Source organism: Eptatretus burgeri, chromosome 7, assembly GCF_056783735.1.
Source record: "Eptatretus burgeri isolate ZD-2024b chromosome 7, Ebu_testis_v1, whole genome shotgun sequence".
Taxonomy (NCBI): domain Eukaryota; kingdom Metazoa; phylum Chordata; class Myxini; order Myxiniformes; family Myxinidae; genus Eptatretus; species Eptatretus burgeri.
This window is the reverse complement of record NC_140967.1, coordinates 87,911,946-87,938,768: the sequence shown is the minus strand read 5'-3', so window position 1 is coordinate 87,938,768 and position 26,823 is coordinate 87,911,946. Positions and strand designations below refer to the sequence as shown.

The window sequence follows — 26,823 nt, the reverse complement described above, 5'->3', positions numbered from 1 at the left end:
AAAGTCATTGTCTCCACCTGGATGATTGGTTCACGAGCGCCAGCCAGAGTGACCACTATATTAGTTGTGTCTGTGTGTCTGCATGTATTTCTGTCTTGCTGTCGAGAGCACAACTTCATGGGATGTGATCCGATTTGGATGAAACTTGAATATGATGTTGATATCAATGCCTAGTTTTGTCTTCCTGGCGATGGGTGTCCCACACCCATTGTGGGCGGAGCCACGCCAACTTGTAATTTTTGTTTTTTCTCGATTTTAATCGAAATTCCCGCTCGAGAAATTGTGCACATTGGCCATATGTACAACATACAAAAAATTCAGTTTGATTCGGTCAATTTTGATGGAGAAGATAGGTTTTGAAGAAATGGGTGGGAGTTTTGCACCAAAGGTCATAATCCTTGACCTTTTAGGGCCACAAAGGTCAAATTTTCAAAGTTGTGGGAATCAAACCGGGTTTTCGACCTTCTTCGATAAACTAACCCCAATAAGCTATAGCACGTATCCTGTTTCCTTGTTTTAATGTCCACAACATTGTTTTGTGACCTTTGAAGGTTATGCAAAGGTCAAATTTTGAAAGTTGTTGAACGAAACCGGGTTTCGACATTTTGCAGCTAATAACCTTTCACTCGTACCACATCATGTTGATCATTTTTATAACGAACGCAGTGAGCTGCATACTTAACGCATGCACGTGAGAGAATAGGAAACAACAACAACAACAACAACAACAACAACAACAACACAATACCCCGGGCTATTTGGAATCCGTGTCGTTAGCTATGACCTTTGGCTTCTGGTTGTTTTTAAACGCTGTGCGGTGTATAAACACGATTGGAATTAATTTCTATCTTGTAAATATTACTTAACAAGTGCACATGAGAAAATAGGAAACAACAAAAACAACACAATACCCTGGCAATTGTGAATCCGTGTCGTTGCCAATGACCCTTTTGCTTCCGTTTTTTTTTTTTGCTTTTGTTTTTTTTTTGTTTCCGGTTTTTGTCATGGGGAATGATGCATGCCGGGAGATAAAGGCATCGTCGGAGACATGAATGACCCAAATAATATCACACATGGTGTATATTTCCTCCACTGATTTTAATAAAGATATCTCCCGCATCATCAAAAAATAATTTTTAATCGTCGTTTACGTTATTTGATCGCTGATCCCGAATCCAGGCCGAAGTAACCGGAAATTGCGTATACAGTTGTGAACCAGTTATAGGTGATGTCAGAAGCGAATGTAAGAAGTATACGACGTTCGCTTCTAGTATTAATTTTTTTTCAATGAGATCCTGTTCTCGGCGGTGTAGTTGTTGTTGTGAAGGTAAAGTTGAGGTAATATTTATTTTTTTCAGATGAGATCCTGTTCTAGGCGGTGTCGTTGTTGTTGTGAAGGTAATGTTGAGGAATTTTTTTTTCAGATGAGATCCTGTTCTCGGCGGTGTAGTTGTTGTTGTGAAGGTAAAGTTGAGGTAATATTTATTTTTTTCAGATGAGATCCTGTTCTAGGCGGTGTCGTTGTTGTTGTGAAGGTAATGTTGAGGAATTTTTTTTTCAGATGAGATCCTGTTCTCGGCGGTGTAGTTGTTGTTGTGAAGGTAATGTCGAGGTTATATTTATTTTTGCACATGAGATCCTATTCTCGGCGGTGTAGTTGTTGTTGTGAAGGTAATGTTCAGGTACTATTTATTTTTTTCAAGGCAAAAAGACTTTAATTTGATATATTTAAGAAGCGAATGCAAGAAGAACTCGACGTTCGCTTCTCGGCTTTGTCTATTCCACATTAACTTGGTCAAAAATTATCACTGTCTCATCCTTGACTTCTGAAACAATCTACATCGTCAAATACCGCTCGTGAATCATCGTCGCCTACCGGCTTGTCTTCTTCTTCTTTAGTTTTACCACACACGATACACCGCCGGAAGTACCTCCACGCTGCTACACCGCCCTATGCACTCCACCCCCATTTTGCCGCCTGCAGGAGACTCAGGACTCCATGTTGGGCCAGACCGGAAGTGACGTTTATTCGCAATCACGGAGCACAACCAACCACAATCAGCAATCAACATACGTTACACCGCCCTCAATGTCCTCCACCTCATGACACGGCCCTATGTTCCCCCATTCCCCTACACCACCCTATGTTCCCCCATTCCGCTGCACCACCCGAATCCACGTGAAAATTTCGTTTATTTATAATCCTCATTGTGTTTCATCATCCCTGCCCTGAAGACATGAAGCCAATCGATTCTCTGTGATGAAATCGCCATTTTTAACCTGAATCCAGAAAATAAACGGGATTTTTAATTTTGAATTTAAAACACAAAACAATTTACACCGAGTTGATCCTTGTTGTAAAATTTTAATTTAATTTAAACAAACTTTCAAACATTCGAACTTGTGCTTTGTTTCACTTGAGTGTGGGTTTTGTCACTTTGTGAAGAACAGCAAATGAAAACAAATATTACAAGAAAACGCACAGACGTTTATCGTGACGCACAGACGTTCATGGTGACTCAAAGACGTTCATGGTGACGCACATACGTTTATGGTGACACACAGACGTTTATGGTGACGCACAGACGTTCATGGTGACGCACAAACGTTCATCGTGACGCACAGCTGTTCATCGTGACGCACAAACGTTCATTGTGACGCACAGACGTTCATTGTGACGCACAGACGTTCATTGTGACGCACAGTGCGGATTCCACGACAGACTCGTTCACAGCGACAGAAGCAAGTTTACAAGCTCTGACAATGTGGACGCTGATTGGGATCATTTGTATCTTCATCTTCAGACTTTTTTCTTGGGGAATTGTCCAGCTGAACTCAGAACGGGAAATGTTTGTGTCTGCGAATCAGACTCGTCACGGACGATGGATTCTCAAGTCAAAACGGGTGAGGGGTAACTATGGTAACATGGGAGGGGGTGAGCTGGGGTTCATGGAGAGAAGAGAAAGTAAAATAAACGAAAGTACAGAACGACAACAAAAATATTTAATTCAGTTTTACATTTTGTGAACTTTCACTTTTCACGTTTCTCCTTTCCATTTGTGACTGCTCACCTTTTACCAATGTGACGTTCATGTAGATTGATTCGGTTTGTGAACAGTGATCAGTAAGTCTGTGGCCTCACTAAAATGTGATTGTGAAAGCCCCCTGAGGGGGAAACTTGGATGTTATTTGGTTTGAGATTCCTTTTTTTATCACTGTGTTTCTGGTGAGGATTTGGTGAATTTACATTTTCAAATCTCCACAGACAGTGCAGCTGTGAGGGTACGAGAGCATCCCAAAATCAGACTTTTTTCTGTGTAAACTGATGAGGTCTTTGATATATAAAAATTGTGAAAATGTAAAATTCAAATTAACATCTCCTGACATCATGTGGGGCCACAATCAACCCCATACCTGGAGTTAACTTAATGGTTGGAGTGGTGGGCTTGGGATCCCACGATCCTCAGTTCATACCCTCCTCGGATGTATAACTAATACCAGGTGGGGTTGACTCTGCCTGTTTTCCTTCGGAGGTTGGCAAAATGAGTGCCTCCATGCTGGTGTACTGTGTCGGAGTGGTGACCCGTCCAGCATTGTGTTCAAAAGCCAAGGACTCTGCTTCAGCAGCACCAACACTCTGCACAGAGTATGGTCCCAATGGATGGATGGAATCACCCCCGAAAATCAATGATGTAAGGACTTGGTTATTGCTGAACTCGGTGTCCTGGTTCAATGAGGTGACTCCAGGATTCACAATTGCAAACATTAATCAGAAAATTATAACCGAGTGAGTTTTACAAATCAGAGTTATTGTAACACCAGGTATTCATCACCAGGGATATCCAAGTATCGAAAGGTATCAGATTTTAAAATTATAATTTAAATTATCTCACCATAACTGAACCTACACCACCGATTGGTTAAACTTCCCAAAATCCAGGCTGACTGCAAATCTCCATCTTGCTCCTCACTCATCCCGTCTGCACCACTGCATTCCAGAGGTTGTGATTTCCCACTCTTCCCTGCATGTTCTTCAGCAGACAGTGAACCGTTATCTCATGTCATCCTCCCCATTTTGACCGACCATCTTTATTACCCCCCATTAACGCTCCAAGCCTGACCCCCTTCCGTGCAGATTGCAGTGTTCCCTTTCTCTCCTCTCACTCTTCTCTCCTCCTTTCCTGTTTGTCATTCCTTCCTTGATGGATCCAGGAGTTGCTGTGCTTCCCAAATGACACTTCATACTCTCAATCACCTTGCAGTTCCATGAGCCTCGATCGTGTTGAGTAAAAAAAATGGACGAGTTTTATATCAAAGGCAGAAATGACAAACTTTTCAAAGATGGAGTAGGAAAGAAAGAAAGAGTTGATTTTTAGGGTGTTGAAAATGTCAATTGATTATAAAATATAACTTGTAGTGTTTGATGGATAAAACCCACTTTCATCACATTTAATTTCTATCCTGACACTGCTGTCCATGTCCACGTGCTGTACGCAGATCATCCAATCCAAGTACCTTCACCTGGGGAATATCAATGAACAAGCCAGGCAGCTGCAATGGATTGGGCTTACCTGGTTCGGCCTTGTGTTGATCGTAATAATTGCGGTCATCACCGCATGGTCTCGTGGATGGTTCAGAAAGAAGAGAAATAAAAAGTGCCTCATTTCACGGTAAAGAGCGATGTGTCACATGTTTAGTTTTGGAATCTCTCACTCAGCTTGTCCTCCACCTCATCAAGGTTCTGGTCTTTCTTCGTTTCCTTCCTTTGTCCCAGTTTCTGAGCCCGTCCCTCATGCAGCAGGTCATGGGGTTGTGTGTGAGTGTGTGTGTGTGTGTGTGTGTGTGTGTGTGTGTGTGTGTGTGTGTGTGTGTGTGTGTGTGTGTGTGTGTGTGTGTGTGTGTGTGTGTGTGTGTGTGTGTGTGTGTGTGTGTGTGTGTGTGTGTGTGTGTGCGCGTGTGTGCGCGCGTGTGCAGGTCATTTACCAATTGATATTTTGTCATCAAATCTTCAACAAACCTTTCTTCTGAAAACATGAAGAACACAGTTTAATAAAATGTATAAATATAAATACACACACAGTTTATATTTTCTATCCATTGTTTTGATTGTTTATTTTGAGTGCGGGACAAAGTGGATGCGGACGGGCTTTGTGTTATGGGATGCTTTCTCGTTGTCGTTTTGTTCTTTCTGAAGTCGACATTCTTCTCAGTCTCGTCTCATTCAGGAAATATTCTCTTTTGTAGAAGTTACAGGATGGTGATAGAACAGCTGCGAGACATGAACGTCAAGCTGATCAGCCACCTGGAGCACCAAGAGATGGAGCAACAGCAGAACCAGGCCGAGCAAATGAAACTGCATGAGCTTCTTGCCCAGCACGAGCACGTAAACTCTGAAAATTTTGCGATTATTGCAAAAGAAAATCAAGAATTGAAAGAAATTCTCCAAAACCTAAATGTGAATCTGCTGCAAGTACATGAAGTGGCACATCAGCATCAACAGCAAAATGAGGACCACAAAATGAAGGAGCAGCAGTTTCACGAGAAACAAGAGGAAACCAACAAACAATGTGAAAAACTTGCACGTGGAAACAAAGACCTGAACGAGGAGGTCCAGCAGCTGAAGAGCAAGCTGATACTTCTTGAGGAACAGCAGAAGCAGCTCGATCATGAAAATGTCCAGGAACATAATTTGAAAATGGAGGAGAGTCAACACCACAACAACTCTCCAGGAGCCTCCCGGCACTGTGTGGACACCCCAAATCAAGAAGGTTTCCATCCTCGACCGGTAAATATCACTCATTGTTGATAATCAACATGTGTGGGTGGTTTCACATTTGGGTAAATTAAAAATCCTTTTCTCGAGCAATGCACGAAGTTCGGAATGAAATCACAACTTTGATAAACAACGAACTCGGTTTTCACAACTAAAAGTCTCAAGCTTTGTAAACGTAAAAACTTTCACAACCTAACTTTGTCACTCAGACCTTGACTTCTGTTGTTTCTCTCGCTCAGGATCTTCTCAAACTCTTTGGCACTTTGCTAAACAAAATGACCCCAGATAACTATCACCATCTTCTTGCAATGATCATGGCTCTAAACATCACGTCCACACATTTTGAGAGAATGGTTCAGATGATCGTCTGTCAAGCTATTGCCATGCCCAAACATTCAGCGGTCTATGCAAGTTTATGCCAACACCTCACCACGGTGAGGAGCTTTAAACACTGATGGAGGTCACATGTTGGAACATCCTGGGCTTATTGAACACTTTAGCTCTTTTTCACATTCTCAGACCCTTCTACCCACCATGTCACCACCCTGCTTTGTCTTTCACAGATTGAAGTACCAATGGGGGACACAGCCAGAACATTTGAGACCTTTCAGCAAATTTTGCTCAAACATTGCGAGGAGGAGTATTGCAAGAGTCTTGCTGGAATCAGCTGCATATGCGACATCAAGAGCGTTGAAGCCTCCAGATTGGTTAACTTGGGAAAATGGGTGATAATTGAAAAATTGTCCAAAAAATGGGAATTTTGATCACACACTGACGTCGTCTTTCAACATTTCTTTTTGTCCAGGTAAACGAGAATGAACTGTGCACCCTCTTGATATCCAGAAAATGCTCCTTGGGAATCATCCGGTTCATTGGGGAGCTCTATAAACTCGGTGCCGTCAACACCAACACCATCGTGCATATTCTTGCCGAATTGCTCAGAGATGGAAGAAACCAATCTGTGGAATACATCTGTTGCATGTTGAATACCGTGGGAAAGGAACTTACTTCTGACTTGACGGATAACGTGGTAGATATTATATTCTGATCTATGACAGACATGTTCAATTCCACTTGGGATTTTCATGAAGATCCATCACATAGCTTTTCGTGTCGATGACTTGCCAATTATTTTGTTCCTCAACAGATGGATGAATATTTCCACCATTTGGAGTTAATTCTGAACGAAGGAAAGTTGTCAGCTCGCATTCTGTTGATATTGCAACGATTTGTGTTTCACCGCAAGGTAAATGCCTCACTCTCCCTTTTCTAACCACAATAACCTTCCTGCCACAGACATCTGCAAACTATTCAGTATATCCGACTATCCGTGTCAACCCATGTCTGACATGTCTTTCCTTAAACAGCGCAACTGGGTTCCATTGAAACAGTGAAGATCCCTAAACACCAGCTGATAAACAAAGGACCGGAAGATGTCGATCAGCACGGTGGAAGACCGACATGATTGTGGACTGTATGGTCTCGAAATAAAACACAACCTCGAGGCCCACCCCCTGACCTTCACAGGTTGTCTGAACTGCTTCCAGATTCAGTCTCAACTCACCTGAATTAGTCACCTGAGTTGAATCTAGTTTCTGTCATCGTGGAAGATCGTTGATTGTTGCATTCTTCCTTCCACCCTTCAATCTGTGTCTGCATATCATATTCAACTCAGAAATGCTCAACATCTCGACCTCCTTCGGTGAAACACTCAAAAGTACAAAAATTCCATCATTCCTTTTTTCACCGAAATACTTAATTCTGTTCTGAGGATGTTTATATCAATTACATGTTTCATATTCGTTTGAATTGTGTTTTTGTTATTCCCCGCCGCGTGGCGGAAGGGGGATATTGTTATCACCCGGTCGTCAGGCTGTCCGTCCGTCCGGGCGTCAACATTTATAGCTGTGAGTGTGATAACTCATAAACTGTTTGCCATATCGATTTGAAATTTGGGTCACACATGTACCACCTGAAAAGGAAGAACCCCGTTGATGTTGTACGTGGCCGGATCCAAGATGGCCGACTGGGGCCGCCATTTTGAAAAAAATGTTTTTCGTAATAAATGGAAAACCGCTCATCTGATTTTAATTATTTTTGGTTCCTACGTTCCTCACCCCTGGGGAACTTTTTCGAGATGATGAACAAATGGTGTCTTGTTTCCAATTCTCCTCCCTCATTATCTGGAATATGGATGACCTTTTTCATTCAATGGCGGGGGATTCCCCATCTCTGATGGTATATTTTTGTCTATGATCTTGTTGATTTAGATTTGTTTAAATATAATTTTTCTTCGATTTTGATGTCACCCTTGTATCTTTGTATCTATCAATCTTCTGTTTGGCTTTACCAAGGATGTTTTCTTGAAAAAACCGAAATGATGATGATGATCAGCTCACCGTAAACAGTCAGTCGACTGAATTTCCTCCAAAATGTCAGCTCACTTTCACCGATTGGCGAAACTGCATCCACATTGAATCTCAGCTCTACTGAATCTCGTTTCTGCCACCAGTTAGTTCACTTCAGTCAGATGTTCTTTCTCCAAAATCTCAGCTCACCTTAACCAGTTGGCTAAACTGCCTCAAGATTTGTGTATTACCGAAACTCAACCGGTCAGCTGTGCTCAATTTGGTTTCTCTCAACAACTCACCTTAAAGAGTCCACTGAACTTCCTCTAATATGTCAACTCACCTTAACCAGTTGGCTGAGCTGCCTCAAGATTCAGTCTTACCTCAAATTTAGCAGTCAGGTGAAGTGCCTCCAAATACACCTAAATTAACCTTTACCAGTCAGCTGAGCTGCACCTCATTTCTGGACTCAGCTCATCTTCAACAATGCTTAACAATCTCATGAGATAATCCGACAAGGTATCATTCAAAGGATTCCTCTTGATGTGGAAATGGCTGGGAAGAGGCGGAATGAGAAACGGAAACGGGAATATGATGAAGGTTCCAGTGAAGAGCACAGTATTGACCAGGTAATGTAAAACCAGGTAATAAACTTTGAATGATTCCATAGTGATTGTTCATTTGATGGTATTATCTGTGTGAGCAAACAATGGCTGATATTTTATAAAATGTACATGTGAATGTTTACAGATGCTGACAGGAAACTTCATGTCCCCTTCGATACGACCACGTGTGCTTGATATTGTATCCTTCATGTGAAGCACATTTTATACGACACTTGACGTTTGTCACCTAAGAATCATCATCTCCTCCACTGGGTGTTGCCTCAAAACCATCAGAATGAAAACATTAGTTCCATTTGATAATTTTGTATCGACATACAAAACGCAATTCCCCAAAGCACGTTACATCCTACGTACGAAACGCAATTACCCAAAGCACGTAACATCCTACGTATGAAACTCAATTCCCCAAAGCACGTTACATCCTACGTATGAAACTCAATTCCCCAAAGCACGTTCCACCTGACATATGAAACGCAATTCCCCAAAGCACGTTCCACCCGACGTACGAAACGCAATTCCCCAAAGCACGTTCCACCCGACGTATGAAATTCAATTCCCCAAAGCACGTTACATCCTACGTATGAAACGCAATCCCCAAAGCACGTTACATCCTACGTACGAAACGCAATTCCCCAAAGCACGTTCCACCCGACGTATGAAACTCAATTCCCCAAAGCATGTTACATCCTACGTATGAAACGCAATCCCCAAAGCATGTTACATCCTACGTACGAAACGCAATACCCCAAAACACGTTCCACCCGATGTATGAAACGCAATCCTCCAAAGCACGTTTTTACATCAATTTGATGTGGAAGTGATGGTGTTTATTGCAACATTGACCTTTTGCATATGAAAACCATGTGATTCAGGAAATTGGCCCAGGTGTTTGGAAACGTTTTTGGAACAAACAAACAAACTCATTCTTACGTATCGAGATAGTGTCATTGCACTTCCACTGGTCATGTGTGGTGAATGATGATTGACGTGTACAATGTGACAGAACAGAGAGCCAAGTAAATGTGGATGAAAAGGAAAAAGTACATAAAGTTGGTGAATACATCACAGTGCTTTTGTAATGTTGTGATTCCTTGCAGGAGAATCCCAGGAAAAGAAGGAGTGCAATCACCCACAGAGTTGCAAGAGGATTGTCAGATCTGGGATGAGAGGAATATTGAGGTAAGGGACACAAACAAGATATTTTGTGTCAATGTGGAACACCAGATATTTTTTCATGTTCACGTCTGGTTCAAGTTTCCCTTTGTCTGGCAAATTCCCCATTTTCTTCTTTACAAAGTGTAAGCCCCAATTTTAGATCCTCATTTTCGTTATGATCATTTTTATCATGATGCATGATCCTCATTTTTGTCTGAAAGGGTCCTTCCAACCCTTTTGCCATTCCATTTGATGTGTGCGTGTGCACATTGCTGCCTTGATTCATATTTCTTGGACCTGTTTTTCTCGGATGCCCTTCCTGTCACAAGTTGGTCCCACCAGATGGATGTTTTTTTTGACTCAGCTTCATCCTGGGACATTCCAATCATCTTGAAAGCCTTGGTGTCCTCAGCGTTAAACTGAGCAAGGTGTGAGGCAGGGGTGCCAGCCCAGACGTGAGAGCAGTTCTCCATCAAGCTGCGATTGAAGGCCTTGTCATTTGTCCAAAGTTGTACGGGAGGAAAAATAAGAGTGCTCGGCCCATCGTTATGGAGAGATGCCAAGACTTGCAATGGTGGGTGAAGTTGGTAATTTAGAACCATGATGGTGAAAATGTTTAAAATGTAAAGGCAATTGTTGAAATGTTACGGCCGTGACTATTTCTCCTTGACAACACGCAAGTATGAATTTCTCCCACCCCCAACCCCCACCCACCTCCCCTCCACTGAGCTCCAAGTTCACAGTTTCTGGGCCTTCTGCAATGAAAAGGCCAGCACAAGGACGTCGATGACTCACCATCGCTGCGAGACGACCCATGCTTTTTGTTCATTGAAGTGGACCACGAGGACCAAGAAGACTCCCATATGCCGCAGTCACGTGGTCCTACCACCAATATGTTGCAATTCACAGCAAAGAAAAGGCCATCGTGCTTTTTGTTCATTGAAGGAGGCCACGTGCATCAAGGAGACTCCCACGTTGAGTGGCCACGTGCTCCCACCAATATGTTACCATGAACGGTGTTGGGGAATATTCCTCTCTTCGAAAAGAGACCTTTTGCTGTCTGTCTTACTGGGTTAAAAGTTATGTACTTTTCGTCTCTTCATAATCATTTATTAAATTGTAAAAACCTATAACCTACTGTCTTATCCTGTCACCGCGTGTACACTCCTGGACGTTTGTTTAATTCCCTCGAAGTCCAAGGTGACTGTTATGATAACACTGTACCTTTGACATTAATTCTGTTTTTGCTGTCCATGTCTGTGTTCTTTTAACCGACATGCTTATCCAACCCTCCCCCACTCTCCCAATGTATTTCTATGAGTGAGAAGTTCATTGTGGTGTGCGAGGGTGAGAATAAACTGGTCGGTGCTGACCTCTGAGTGTTTGAACTCAAAAGGGAAATAAATTGTTCTCTGAGAAAAGTACTCTTGTTGTGGAAAGTGAATTAATCGGTGTCTTTTGATTTGACGAAAAGGATTTACAATTGAGTCGGTTAAACGGTTAGCTCAAAGCAAGAGAATAAAATAGAATTCCAGAACAACTACAGAATTCCACAGCGATCACAACGAAACTTCAAAAGTCAAGATCAAGCCGAGAATTCCCCATCAACGGTGAAGTGAAGATCACCGTGCTTTTTATTCAAATGTAGGCCACATGGGTCGAAGGACTCACCTCGTGTTGAGTGGCCATGTTGTCCCAGTGTAAGAATGTGAACCCTTCAGGTTGAAGAATGCCATCAAGCTTATGGGCAGAGGTTTTTGCCAGGCATTGGGGAGCCACTAAAAATATCTCTGGACTTCAAATGAGCGGAATAGTGCCCACCTGGTCAACTCAACTTTTTCTTTCCAAATGTACAGAATCCGAATGTGAAGTATAAGTGATGTTTAAGGTGGAATGGCGAGCCATAGTTACGCAACGCATTCGTTTTTCTTTTTTTTTTCAGCAGAGGAATGTGATTGTAAACAAAAACAGGGTCAGAGGAGGGAGAGTTGTGCAAAATATGGGAGAAGAAAGAGTGGGAGAAAAAGAGGAATGGAGGAAGCTTGAACAGCCTCGGGAGAGACTTAGTGAAGAGGCGGGGGTCATGTGACGGTTGTGGCCCGGGGTTGGAATTCGTGCACCCCCTGAGGGAATGGAAGCACACACACATAGATATTATTTATTTATTTCGTGTTCTCTTTGGTGTTCGCTAAATCATATCAATGTGATCAATATGCATTGTGCATGTGTAAGCAGCATAAGTGTCTGTTCCTTTCCCCTCTTTCCATCCACCTCTTTTTCTCTATCTTTCCATCTCTTCCGTTTTACACCATTCTCTTCCATTCCTCACCATTCACGTTCATTGCTCGCCTGCTCACAAGCCCGTTCATTCATTTGCTCACATGGTAGCAGAATAATGGCGATGCCTGGCATGAGTTGAGACAGAAGTCGCTCAGGTAGAGGTTGTTTCGACCCTTTCATGCGCACACCACTCACGTGACATGAATGGGGTATGGCAAGGACAACGGAAAATGGCCAGTGAGGGGGAGGGGCAGGGTATATACCCAGATCAGTCGCAAAATCTCTCGCTTCAACAAATGCCTGAGCGAGATCAGAGTTTTGAGAGCTTGTTCCCAGAGAGATTTTCCACTTTTCGCTTCATTCCACCAGAACAGATTTTCAAACCTCACTCGCCACACTTTCTCTTCCATCTCACGTCTTCCTCATTTTCACACGCCTTTACTCACATCGCTCCAGTGTAGTATTTTCCAGCGCTGCCTTCCAAACGCCAAAGCCTGCCAATATTTACACGGAACGAGCTGTCCTGAGGCCGCAGAACATCATGCTGGTCGGCCAGGTACCAACTCCGGACCCGAGACCACCGGGGTTCAGTTGCAAGGGTCGACACGATGCGTGACTTTGGGCAAGATAGTTTTGAACAGGAGCAATCTCAGGTGGGGTGAAGGCTCGACAAAGTCCCTCAAACTTTTTCTTATCAACCTCTTCATTCTCTTTCTCCCTCAACCCAACCTCTCTGTGTCTTCCTTCTGGATCCAGTATTGTAATTGTGTATCAAGTGATTGTTTGCAAGTGCTCCGGGGTTGCGTATGATCGCGAGAGTGTAAGGGAGAATGTATACGTGTTTATAATATGCTTTATATGTGTTTGATATGTGTTCAACTTCTTGTAATTTCATGTATCATTTTCCTCACCATTTTCTGAGGTTAAAATCCCCACCCTGCCATTTGCTCTCCTCTGCATTCCTTTAATCATTCCTCCCATCATTTTCCGCTCTTTCGATTCCCTTGCATGCTGTGGAGTAAATTCTTCAAGTGTTGAATGTGTCTTGATTTATCCTGCATAGTGTTGGACCGAATACCATTCCCGGTGGGAAATATTGGTCTGAGTTCCCAATGGTAACGGAAGCCCACATCAAGCAGCATGCAACATTGCTTCACTCGGCCAAAGTAACCGCCGCGTTGTCGCAAGCACGATTCCCCATCCGCCATGCTTGATTCACTGGTTCGGTAAACCCACTTTGGGCGTGAGGATCCGGCCCGAGTTGAGGGTTGCAGTTGGCGTTTGTGGTTTCTCGTGACATGCCGCTGTCTTCGAGATCTCCAGAGGCGATGTCCATTGGAATATCTACAAAATAGAAGTTATCGTGAAGGAAACCAATGTATGCAAAGAAACCCATGTTCAAAAAGCATCAGCAGCAATAATCAGGTATCACATGTCAGAAGTAGAATTATTTATGATCATGATTAAACGGACTGAATGTATCAAAGACGATATTTAAATTTTCTTTTCAAGCTTCCAATGCCATTAACTTGTTGAAGATTTGTATCCAAGTCATTCCAGAATTTGTGTTTTGTGGACACAAGAGATTTTTGTGTGAAAACAGTTCTGGTAAAAGGTAAATGAGGGATTTTCACTCTGTCTTGTTGGAATAGAGTGAATTTGGTTGTTTCTGATCAATAAAGATTCCATAGCATGCTTCACTCGGCCAAATTAACCGCCGCGTTGTCGCAAGCACGATTCCCCATCCGTCATGGTTGATTCACTGGCTCGGTAAACCAACTTTGGTCGTGGAAAATGATACACATCGGCATTCAATTGAAACATGAATTTACCTAAATTAAAATAAAAAAATCATCACCTTCCAGAACCTTTTTGTTGAGAAATAACACATCAGTGTGAGAATGAAAACCAGTATTAGTAACAATTCTGAGTGCTCGTTTTTGAATCAATAAAATTATCTCCCAATCGGTATTTGATACATTTCCCTCCCCCCCCCTCTCCCCAAGATAAAATTCCATAGTTTAAATAAGGGAACATCAGGGCAGAATATGACAGGTAATACATATACTGGGAAAAACCCTTAACTTGTTAATAATACCAACATTTGGTGAGAGAAATTTGTGTCGATAATCGGAATATCCTTTTGATGATATTGTTGCGGATCTGGAAGGGATGAGCACACAGACATTCAGGTTCCTATAGATTAGTTATGTCGGTGAGTACGTGTTTTGTAGTTCGTCCTTTTCCCTTGTTGATTGGGTAAATAAAGGCGCTGTGATTTGTATTAGGAAAACCCCATCTTCAGCGCAGCTGCAAAATGCCCATTGGTTGTGGACACGCTGCAGAACAGCACAAGCCCTCAGCTCCCGGCATCCCCCGCTCGCTTAGTCGGGGAAAGGTGAAGCCCCCACCCACCAAGCCCTCTGCTCCCGGTATTCAGTGCACGCTCAGTAGGTGAAAGGTGAAGCCCCCACCCACCAAGCCCTCTGCTCCCGGTATTCAGTGCACGCTCAGTAGGTGAAAGGTGAAGCCCCCACCCACCAAACCCTCTGCTCCCGGCATCCTCTGCACGCTCGCGCGGGGGGGGGGGGGGATGGAATGCGGCAGCCAACACCGACAGTTGATGAGTCACGCGGGAAGCGAGGCACGCCGGAGAGAAATAAAAAGGGAAGAGAGGGATGGAAACAGAGCTTCTACCAGCTTCTTCGAGCTTCTTCGAGCTTCCACCAGCTTCTTCGTGCTTTCTACCAGCTTCTTCGGGCTTTTTACCAGCTTCTACCGGCTTCTACCAGCTTCTTCGTGCTTTCTACCAGCTTCTTTGAGCTTCTACCAGCTTCTACCGGCTTCTACCAGCTTCGTCGAGCTTTCTCCCAGCTTCTTTGGGCTTTTTACCAGCTTCTTCCGGCTTCTACCATTTTCTTTATGCTTCTTCGAGCTTCAAGCCTCTTGTAGGTTCTCCAGGTGTTTTCCTCCTGTCGTCCTTCGTGGCTGGTTCTCCGCTGGTCCGCCTGTGGTTCTGGTCGCGCACAAGTTCTGGGAAGTGCACACGGAGAGTCTTCTCCCGCCAACCGTCGCCCTGCCGACTTCGCTCACTTGGATTATCCGGATCGTGCTGGGGTCCAGTCGGCCCCGGGGACCTGGTCCTCGAAGACCGCATGAGGCGGGCAGGTCCAAGATAGGTCTCAATGAAGACCAGCTGGTCCGATCGTGTGTGTGTGTGTGTGTGTGTGTGTGTGTGTGTGTGTGTGTGTGTGTGTGTGTGTGTGTGTGTGTGTGTGTGTGTGTGTGTTCGTGGCGCCAGTCCAACAAGTCGTGAATTGTATAAGTGACTGTATATACTTGCATTTCTTATAATCGGCTGTAGGCTTTGCTTGTGTCTCGTCCCCATCCCCCCATTCATTGACTGCATGCCTACTGTAAATAAATTCCCCATTGTTTGAATGTCAACCTGCTCGTTTGTGTCATTTTCCCTGCATTGACTGCCACGGCACGTATTGGGAATTAACCGGCTTTTAAAGCAGATAAAAGTAAATCTGGTCCGACGGGACTTGGCGGTATCAATCCGCTCGGCTTCGCATAAGGAACGAGCACGCTGAAGTGGCTCGTTTTCGTCCAAGTCCCGTCGAGGGGTAAACTCTCGGTATTTCTGCCCGCGCAAATAGATAGGTAAATCGACAATTCGGCGATCGACCCTGTCGCACGTGGACATAGTATTGACTGGTTTACGATGCGTTAAGGCATCTGGGGCTGGATTTCAGGGTTGGTCCGGAAAGTCACGACTGGATTGCCGCCTTCGGTGGGCGCGCGACCATGATTGGGCTGAAGCAGCCGTCCGCACGCCGAACGCGGCGGAAAACCATAACAATATATTATGATCAATGAACAAGCCAAGAAATGTAGTCGGGTCAAGTCTGTCTCGATGTATAAAATTAACACCAATATGTCCAGGAAGCTCTGTAATTGAATTGTGAACAAGCACTTAGTTAATTTAATCAACATGAAGAGAAATTATATTTGCCCCTATCCAATCATGAACAAGTTTGAATTCACCTTCTGCTGTGTCAACAAGGACATGAGGGTCTCGAAGTGATCAGAAAATATTTCAATTGTCAGTGAACCATACAAATGACAAGATGGACAAGGTGTGTATGTGTGTATGTGTGTGTGTGTGTGTGTGTGTGTGTGTGTGTGTGTGTGTGTGTGTGTGTGTGTGTGTGTGTGTGTGTGTGTGTGTGTGTGTCCTCCATAACTCCAAAGCCATGAAACCGAGCGGCCCAAAACTTTACATACATACTGAGGGAACTCCAAGGGAGTACATTATTAAAACTGGGTATTTGGGTAAATTCCAACACCCCTTAATTAACGGCTTACCTTCATGAAAGACATCCTTGATGAACCTGACTTCATCTTGGAGGGGTCTTTTGATTCGGCCTACTCAAAACGCCTTGCCTTGGAAACATGATCTTCTCTCACGTTATCTTCTTCTGTCAATTTGCGAAGACGAGCTTTCAACATGAGGTTGTCATGAAGGATACTTAGTTCTGATGTACATGAAAAATGGGAAAATGATGATGATTCCTGATTTTAAAGGCGATGACATATTTGTGAATATATTGTCGACTCGTAAATACAACGTGACACTTCACTTATTACATAACGAAGGATCATTGATGTAACAGTCAGACAAAGATCTCCGCTAATCGGAGGTCACAGGAATTCATATATATATATATATATATATATATATATATATATATATATATATATATATATATATATATATATATATATATATATATATATATATATATATATATATATATATATATATATTGGAACCCAGGAAAGGTGTGGGAGGTTTGGAAGGGAGTCGGGGATGGAAGGGAGTCGGCTCATAATGACCCACATCTGACCTCGACTTGGCCGGCGAGAGTGATGTGAAGGATTTATTGGGAAAAGTGAGACAACCCAGAGAGTGCTTCTTATCGCCCCGGTTTGAAACAACAATCTGTGCAGGTAGACAAGAGTAAGACGAGCAAGGGTCTCGAATAGCGGTTTAACTCCGAGCAGGGCAACTCTGGACTGAAGATCTATCAAGCGATAACGAACATAAAGAACATGACATAATTCCTTTACAAAGGCATGTCCGTACAAATGGCGAATACATGAATAAGAAAGGTAAAGAAAGATAGAGGAGAGGGAGGGAATATTTGGGGGTTGCATTCTCAAGACATTCAGCAAACCAGCGAGTGAATCATGTCCATGGAGTCAAATGGCTGAAGGTCTTCGCTCCAGTCCAAAATAAGACCTCAAGAAGGAAAGACACAGATAACAAGTTCTCATAAAATGAGTTATCATCAATAACATTTGTCATAAATAACATCAAGATGAATCAATTCAATAAATATTAAGTAATTTGAAAAACACATTCAGTGATTAAATGAGACTACAATTGTTATAAATGTCACATTGAAGCAGATTGATTATAAAAACAACTAAAAAAGGAAAATCCACTTCAACAGAAGGGAAAAGGGGGTGGGGTGTGAAGAGGGAAGGGAGGGGTGTGAGGAGGGAAGGGAGGGGTGTGAAGAGGGAAGGGAGGGGTGTGAGGAGGGAAGGGAGGGGTGTGAGGAGGAAGGTGCAAGGGAGAGACAGACTTGTGGGAAGAGATGTTGCATTTTACGAGAGAGAGAGGGTTAAAAAAGAGGGAAGACAATGTTCCCGTTTGCGTTTTTTTCCATTTCAACTTTTCAGGCTTCATCGTTTCCGTTTCAGGCTGTTATCAACATTTTTTTTTTGTGATTTTGCCTGTTGTGGCAGGCATTTTGGACGCCATCTTGGATTTTTAAGAATGTCAACAGAAGCCCAATTATCAGAAACGAGTAACTAATGATCAGGAGCCAAATGCCAATGATTATTTTTCCAGTTTGCCACATTTTTGAGATGTTATATACCGTATTCCATGATTTCACTCATTTTGGCGGCCATTTTGGACGCCATCTTGAATATCGCCAGAATGCTTGAAAATTTGCTTTTGTTGACATCTCAAATATGTGACAGGGCCATAAAAGGAAGTTTAAAATAGTTGGTTTGGTAGAGTCCTTGGGGTGGGGTAGGGGGGGGAGGGGGTGCATGAATACCCTCCGTGGATACTTGATGAGAGTGTATTCTGTTGAAAACAATTTCCTTCAATACACGGACTCTTCCAAACAAGTGAATGTACCTGAGATCACATTGGAGCCATCACCGAAACCTTTTTTGAAAGTACAGTCAAGGACAGGGATTTCACTCCTGATGGATATTTTGCATTTCACAAGAACAGGAACCTGAAATTTTATAGTGAAGGCTCCAAAGCTGCAGAAAACCATGGTGAGGTCTCATTGTTGACGAAAAGGAATTCATCACCAACTTACATTGTTCATTGTCTGCCACCTGAATGGACACCTCACCGTGATTAAGGGCAGCAACGGCAGAAGCCATGTGCTATGCAAGACCTTCAACAGGTAAACATTTTTCAATACCTTTTGACAGGTGGGGTGAACACACTGGGTGCAAACACAGCCAACCCCAAGATCATAACAATAAGTTGAAATAAATTTTGGAACTTTGTCTTTCACCGACATTGCTGTAAATACTTCCTTCGCTAAAGAAGAACATCCTTAATTGTGGAGATAATTGTAATTATAATTTTTGAGGGAAGGTGAATTATTGACATGGTCATCCCCATGCAGAATATATAACAAGAACTTTAACTCCCTTTGATTGGATGACATCACCTGATTCACCTTTTCATCGATTACCTGCTCCATCCATGCATTTCCTTCTGTGGTCTTTTCTGAACAAGTTATCAAACTGATGAAGAAATCAATGTATTTAATCTTTCATATTTCTGTTGTTTCTTTTTTCCCCAAAGGCCCCTCAGAAGAGATGCTCCTTCCTGCTTACCTGAAACCATCCTTCCGGTTGGAATGTAAGTTGCCAAGATTATTGTCTTGCATCACAAATTATTCCAAACTTTGCCGAAACTACATGTTCTTCACCTGCATCATGTCCCATTTTGTCTGTGCCTCAGAAGTGTTGAGGACAAACCAATATTTTGCTGAACATGAATCCAGACAAGCATCAAACAAATGTTCCAGTTGGTGGAAGTCTGGTATGAGTGTTAATGTATACGTATCAAAGTCATTGTCTCCACCTGGATGATTGGTTCACGAGCGCCAGCCAGAGTGACCACCATATTTGTTGTGTCTGTGTGTCTGTATGTATGTCTGTCTTTCTGTCCAGAGCACAACTTCATGGGATGTGATCCGATTTGGATGAACCTTGAATATGATGTTGATATCCATGCCTCGTTTTGTCTTCCTGGCGATGGGTGTCCCACACCCATTGTGGACGGAGCCACGCCAACTTGTAATTTTTGTTTTTTCTCGATTTTTAATCGAAATTCCCACTCGAGAAATTGTGCACATTGGCCATATGTACAATATATAAAAAATTCAGTTTGATTCGGTCAATTTTGATGGAGAAGATAGGTTTTGAAGAAATGGGTGGGAGTTTTGCACCAAAGATCATAATCCTTGACCTTTAAGGGCCACAAAGGTCAAATTTTCAAAGTTGTGGGAATCGAACCGGGTTTTCGACCTTCTTCGACAAACTAACCCCAATAAGCTATCGCACGTATCCTGTTTCCTTGTTTTAATGTCCACAACATTGTTTTGTGACCTTTAAAGGTTATGCAAAGGTCAAATTTTGAAAGTTGTTGAACGAAACCGGGTTTTCGACATTTTGCAGCTTATAACCTTTCACTCGTACCACACCATGTTGATCATTTTTATAACGAACGCTGTGAGCTGCATACTTAACGCGTGCACATGAGAGAATAGGAAACAACAAGAACAACAACACAATACCCCTGGCTATTTGGAATCCGTGTTGTTAGCTATGACCTTTTGCTTCCGGTTGTTTTTAAACGCTGTGCGGTGTATAAACACGATTGGGTTTAATTTCTATCTTGTGAATATTACTTAACGCGTGCACATGAGAGAATAGGAAACAACAAAAACAACACAATACCCTGGCAATTGTGAATCCGTGTAGTTGCCAATGACCATTTTGCTTCTGTTTTTTTTTTTGCTTCTGTTTTTTTTTGTTTCCGGTTTTTGTCATGGGGAATGATGCATGCCGGGAGATAAAGGCATCGTCGGAGACATGAATGACCCAAATAATATCACACATGGTGTATATTTCCTCCACTGATTTTAATAAAGATATCTCTCGCATCATCAAAAAATAATTTTTAATCGTGATTTACGTTATTTGATCGCTGATCCCGAATCCAGGCCAAAGTAACCGGAAATTGCGTATACAGTTGTGAACCAGTTATAGGTAAAGTCAGAAGCGAATGTAAGAAGTATACTACGTTCGCTTCTAGTATTAATTTTTTTTCTATGAGATCCTGTTCTCGGCGGTGTAGTTGTTGTTGTGAAGGTAAAGTTGAGGTAATATTTATTTTTTCAGATGAGATCCTGTTCCAGGTGGTGTAGTTGTTGTTGTGAAGGTAATGTTGAGGTAATTTTTTTTTTTTTAGATGAGATCCTGTTCTCGGCGGTGTAGTTGTTGTTGTGAAGGTAATGTTGAGGTAATATTTATTTTTTCAGATGAGATCCTGTTCTAGGCAGTGTAGTTGTTGTTGTGAAGGTAATGTTGAGGTAATATTTATTTTTTCAGATGAGATCCTGTTCTCGGCGGTGTCGTTGTTGTTGTGAAGGTAAAGTTGAGGTAATATTTATTTTTTCAGATGAGATCCTGTTCTCGGCGGTGTCGTTGTTGTTGTGAAGGTAAAGTTGAGGTAATATTAATTTTTTCAGATGAGATCCTGTTCCAGGCGGTGTCATTGTGAAGGTAATGTCGAGGTTATATTTATTTTTGCACAAGAGATCCTGTTCTCGGCCGTGTCGTTGTTGTGAAGGTAATGTTGAGGAATTTTTTTTTTCAGAAGAGATCCTCTTCTCGGCGGTGCAGTTGTTAATGTGAAGGTAATGTTGAGGTATAATGTCGAGGTAATATTTATTTTTGCACATGAGCTCCTATTCTCGGCGGTGTAGTTGTTGTTGTGAAGGTAATGTTCAGGTACTATTTATTTTTTTTCAAGGCAAAAAGACTTTAATTTGATATATTTAAGAAGCGAATGCAAGAAGAACTCGACGTTCGCTTCTCGGCTTTGTCTATTCCACATTAACTTGGTCAAAAATTATCACATTGTCTCATCCTTGACTTCTGAAACAATCCACATCGTCAAATATCGCTCGTGAACCATCGTCGCCTACCGGCTTGTCTTCTTCTTCTTTAGTTTTACCACACCCGATACACCGCCAGAAGTACCTCCACGCTGCTACACCGCCCCATGCACTCCACCCCCGTTTTGCCGCCTGCAGGAGACTCAGGACTCCATGTTGGGCCAGACCGGAAGTGACGTTTCTTCGCAATCACGGAGCACAACCAACCACAATCAGCAATCATCATGAAATGAAGACGAGAGAAGAACCTTCAGAGTTTAGGCTTTATTCCATTTGATTGAAGCCGCTTCTACGGGCACACCAGGAAATACAGACGCAGCATGGAGTACAAGCAGTAAGGTACACACGCGCAACTAATCACTGCAAAATAAATCAGTATTATATATCAATCAGTGTTCTCACCATTCAATGAGCACCAAGTGAGCCGGCGACATACAACGGCAATGCCCCAGGGACAAAACCCCGTGGCCGAGCCGAACCTCAGCTTTATCTCTTCTGTGCTCGAGCCGGGCATCACGTGGTCACACGTCACGACCTTCCATTCACCACATTCTCCCCGTCTTTAAAATGTAACTAGAGGCCCAGCTAACGCACCAGGATTACTTCAGCGCGACAGGAGTATACATTTCAAGCAATGCGAACTATCTAATCCACAGAAGCATACATGCCAAGCAGTGAGGATTATTTGGAGTTGAAGGAGCATGGTAATGAGCATCGATATATTATGTAACGAGCATATAGGGGCATGAGCATCGAGGATGCCGATAATCCCCTTTACAGATTGAGTCGGCGAGGGGGTATTATTCGCCGGCCTCTCCGGGAGTAGATGGCGGTTTCACTTGAGGGAGGCTTCCGATCCTTTTGGTGAGCCTCGACTCGAGCCGGAGATGACTCCCCGATCGCCCCCGGGTGGAACGCGGTAGCTCCGCCGTCACCCTTCTCGGGTGGAGTCCCTGGGGGGGAAACACCTGGGGAGGGAATGTCAGAGGGAGGTGTGCCAGATGGTGGTGTACCGGCGGGGGGAGTGCCTGAGGGAGCCAAATGACGAACCGACACAGTGGTCTCCCTGCCATCCGGGAGCCTGACATGAGCGTATTCTGGATTAGTGTCGATGAGTTCGACCTCTTCCACCATGGGTTCATACTTGCTTTGTCGTACCGGGCGTTTCATGAACACTGTTCCGGGATGGGTTAGCCAGTTGGGCACCGATTGGCCGTCAACATAACGTCGTTGGTGAGTAAACATTCGTTCGTGAGGAGTCGCATTGGTGGACGTGCAGAGCAAAGAGCGTCGAGAAGGGTAACCTCCCACCACTCGGGCCCCAGTCCTCTTGATTTCAACGCCAGAGTTACGGCTTTCCAAATAACTCCATTATATCGTTCCACCTGACCATTACCCTGTGGGTTGTAACCCGTCGTTCGACTAGTTGCGATGCCGTGCTCTAATAGGAATTGTTTTAGCCCGGCCGACATGAAACACGGCCCTCTGTCTGAATGTATGTACGAAGGTTTCCCAAACATAGCGAAGAGGTCAGACAGACATTTCACGACAGTGCCCGAGGTCATATCCGAGCACGGAAACGCGAAAGGGAACCTTGAATACTCATCAACAACAGTGAATATGTATCTGTTGTCTGTCTCGGTCGGCAGGGGCCCTTTGAAGTCAATGTTTAGTCTCTCGAAGGGAGAAGTGGCCTTGATCGGTCTGCCAGAAGCCGAACCATAGAATCTGGGTTTTAGTTCAGCACAAACATGGCATGAAGCATTCATTTGTTTAATATCTTCAATAGAATAGGGCAGGTTCTGTCTGCGTACGAAATGTGCCATTCTGGTTACCCTGGGGTGGCACAGAGACACATGGAGGTCTTGCAAAGCCCGACCGATAGCGGCCGAGCAGTAGACCCGCGAGAAGGTGTCTGCAGCAGGGTTTTCCCTCCCGGGCCGGCAAACAATGTCGTAACTATAGCAAGCTAGGTCTATCCGCCATCTCACAATTTTTTCATTCTTAATTTTCCCGTTATTTTTCCCATCAAACATGAATGCCACGGATCGTTGGTCCGAAACGAGCGTGAAGTGGTTTCCCAGTAAATAATGTCTCCATTTCCGCAGCGCTTCGACGATGGCGTACGCTTCCTTCTCTATCGCTGAGTGTCTCTGCTCGCTTCCAGAGAGAGTTCTCGAGAAGAACGCGACGGGTCTCCCAGACTGGTTAAGCGTAGCAGCTATCGCGTGATCTGAAGCGTCGGTCTCCACCACAAAGGGCACCGAGCTATCGATCGATAAAACCACGGAATTACAGATATCGTCTTTGAGGTTGTGGAAAGCTGTCACAACAGCGGCATCTGGTGGAAAGTTTTTGCAATGCACTCGGGGATGTATTTTCTCGGAGTATTGCGAAATCCATCTTGCATAGTAAGCAAACATGCCGATCACCCGGCGCATCGTCTGCAGGTCCTGAGGTGGGGGTAGCTCACGAAGTGGGCGCAATCGCTCAGGATCAGGCTTAATCGTGCCGTTGGCTATTGTGTAGCCGAGAAGGTCAATTGATCTTGCCGAGAATACGCATTTCTCGTAGTTGAGAGTCAGATTATATTTTCTAGCAATGCTCAAGAATCTGTCCAGATTCATATCATGTTCCCCCTGATCCCTACCGCACACTGTGACATTGTCCACGTAAACAAAAGTGTCTTTGAGGTTTTCATCTGAGATGATGTCGTCCATAACCCGTTGGAAGCAAGCTACCCCATTCGTGACACCGAAAGGTATTCTCCTGAATTGGTAGAGGCGCCTACCTGCCTGGAATGCGGTGTAAGGTTTGTCTTCCTCTCGGATGGGAATTTGGTGATAGGCGCTTCGCAAGTCGATGGTACTGAATACCTTATAATTGGCCACGCGTTCGACCATCTCGTCTATGCGCGGCAGGGGGTAGGCATCGAGTTGGGTAAAGCGATTGACCATTTGGGAATAATCGACAACCATTCGTTTCTTATGGTTCTGGCTGCTGGTCACCAACACCTGTGCGCGCCATGGCGAATCGCTCGGTTCTATAATTCCTTCTTCCAGTAATCGCTTGGTTTCTGAAGTGATGAAATTCATGTCAGCAGTGGTATATCGCCGCGATTTGATCGCTATCGGTTTGCAGACCGGCGACAAGTTAGCGAACAGCTGGGGGGACGTTACCTCGGCGGTGGTCAAAGCATTTAAAATTAGACGAGGTTTGCTTCCTCCAAAGGGTATTTCGACGCTCGTGTGCTGCTTGAGGACATTATGACCCAGAATTACGTCTGCGCACAAATCACGAAGCACCAGTACCCTTACATCCCGATGCGTGTACCCTTTTACGTCCAATTCGACTTTGCAGTACCCTCGTACGCGGGACTGTGGTGAGGTGGCGGCCATGCATCCCGTATTGTCTGTCGGGTGGATTATCCATTTCCTGCCCTTTACTAGCGAGCTGTTGACGAAACTTTCAGAGCTACCGGTATCAATCAGTGCCTCAGCCATATGCCCGTTAATTCGTACGTTGATGATAGCCTTGGATAGATTCCCCGGGGAGGCTGCAGTTAATTTACTTTGCGAGTAGAGAGCCGCAGAAGTGGGTTTATTTCTCCTCAGAGTAGGTTTACATACCCTGGCATAATGCCCTTTCTTGTCGCAATTCATGCATGTGGCATCTCTGGCGGAGCATTTTTGGCGGGGGTGTCTTTTGTACCCACAAAAGAAGCATTTACCGACCGGAGTAGCAGCTGAGGAGTTTGACGTGGCCTGTGTATCCGCTCCTCGGGTGTTTCTCCATCCCCTTTGTCTGGCTGTGTCTGTGCCAGTGGGGTTCCTTGAGTTCCCATCGTAGCAGCATTCATTAGCAGCATCGGTGTCCCAAATGACTCAGATTGCTGCTGTGCCGTATCCATCGCTCGAGCCTGATCGACTACCTTGTCAAGAGTGGGTTGCGCTTTCTCTAGTAAGCGTTGCCGTATGTGGGCTGATCTGAGTCCTTGGATGAATGCCTCCCGTGTCGCTTCCTTTCGGTGTTCCTCGGCGCTTACGGCCCGGAAGCTGCAGTCTTTTCCCAGCTGATTCAGAGCTTGCAGGAACTGATCGATTGTCTCCCCGGCAGCTTGCCTGCGTGTGTTGAGAAGATGTCGTATGTATACCTCGTTCTTGCGCTTCACGTCGAGCGCCTGCAGCACGTCGATCGCTGCTTCGTAAGTGTCGCACTCCGAGAAGAGCCTGTACACGCTGGGCGAGACATGATTCACGAGAGCGGCAAATTTGTCAGCTCCCTCTTCGATGATGGTCAGATAGTGTGAGAAGGAACAGAACTAATGCGACCATTTCATTTCTGCGTCAGTCGCGTTTGGGTCTGCGTCGAACCTCTCTGGTTTGTAGATCTTGTCCATCGTTGGTTGAGAGAGCCGAGAAAACCAAATGGAATAAATTGAAATGAGGACGAGAGAAGAACCTTCAGAGTTTAGGCTTTATTCCATTTGATTGAAGCCGCTTCTACGGGCACACCAGGAAATACAAACGCAGCATGGAGTACAAGCAGTAAGGTACACACGCGCAACTAATCACCGCAAAATAAATCAGTATTATATATCAATCAGTGTTCTCACCATTCAATGAGCACCAAGTGAGCCGGCGACATACAACGGCAATGCCCCAGGGACAAAACCTCGCGGCCGAGCCGAACCTCAGCTTTATCTCTTCTGTGCTCGAGCCGGGCATCACGTGGTCACACGTCACGACCTTCCATTCACCACACATCATACGTTACACCGCCCTCAATGTCCTCCACCGCATTACACTGCCCTATGTTCCCCCATTCCCCTACACCACCCTATGTACCCCCATTTCCGCTACACCGCCTTATGTTCCCCCATTCCCCTGCACCGCCCTAATCCACGTGAAAATCTCGTTTATTTTTAATCGTCATTGTTTCATCATCCCTGCCCTGACGACATGAAGCCAATCGATTCTCTGTGATGAAATCGCCATTTTTAACCTGAATCCAGAAAATAAACGGGATTTTTAATTTTGAATTTAAAACACAAAACAATTCACACCCAGTTGATCCTTGTTGTAAATTTTAATTTAATTTAAACAAACTTTCAAACATTCGAACTTGTGGTTTGTTTCACTTGAGTGTGGGTTTTGTCAGTTTGTGAAGAACAGTAAATGAAAACAAATATTACAAGTAAACGCACAGACGTTTATCGTGACGCACAGACGTTTATCGTGACGCACAGACGTTCATCGTGACGCACAGACATTCATTGTGACGCACAGACGTTCATCGTGACGCACAAACGTTCATTGTGACGCACAGTGCGGATTCCACGACAG

At 44.1% G+C, this 26,823-nt stretch overlaps 1 protein-coding gene across 3 annotated transcripts; it reads left to right on the top strand.

Moving 5' to 3' along the window:
• Positions 1–2,709: 2,709 nt before the first annotated feature.
• On the top strand, positions 2,710–9,184 carry LOC147023722 (uncharacterized). Of its 3 annotated transcripts, none has more exons than XR_015060357.1 (6): positions 2,710–2,904; positions 4,498–4,670; positions 5,245–5,785; positions 6,013–6,207; positions 6,337–7,019; positions 7,141–9,184. XR_015060357.1 is itself a non-coding variant. In XM_085889470.1 (5 exons), exons 1-5 carry the CDS (start codon positions 2,764–2,766, stop codon positions 6,535–6,537), a joined length of 1,251 nt encoding a protein of 416 aa, XP_085745596.1. In that variant the 5' UTR covers positions 2,710–2,763; the 3' UTR covers positions 6,538–7,132. The 3 variants fall into 3 exon arrangements, 1 of the variants encoding a protein (XP_085745596.1); XR_015060358.1 differs by lacking the exon at positions 7,141–9,184 and having other exon boundaries at positions 6,337–6,803; positions 6,921–7,132; XM_085889470.1 differs by lacking the exon at positions 7,141–9,184 and having other exon boundaries at positions 6,337–7,132.
• The last annotated feature ends 17,639 nt before the right edge of the window (positions 9,185–26,823 follow it).

Excerpts from the sequence above, each read along its gene's own strand:
- LOC147023722 (XM_085889470.1), top strand. The coding sequence starts at position 2,764 with ATGTGGACGCTGATTGGGATCATTTGTATCTTCATCTTCAGACTTTTT. Across the intron at positions 4,671-5,244 it reads AAAAAGTGCCTCATTTCACG|AAGTTACAGGATGGTGATAG; the intron begins GTAAAGAGCGAT and ends TCTCTTTTGTAG. Across the intron at positions 5,786-6,012 it reads AAGGTTTCCATCCTCGACCG|GATCTTCTCAAACTCTTTGG; the intron begins GTAAATATCACT and ends TCTCTCGCTCAG.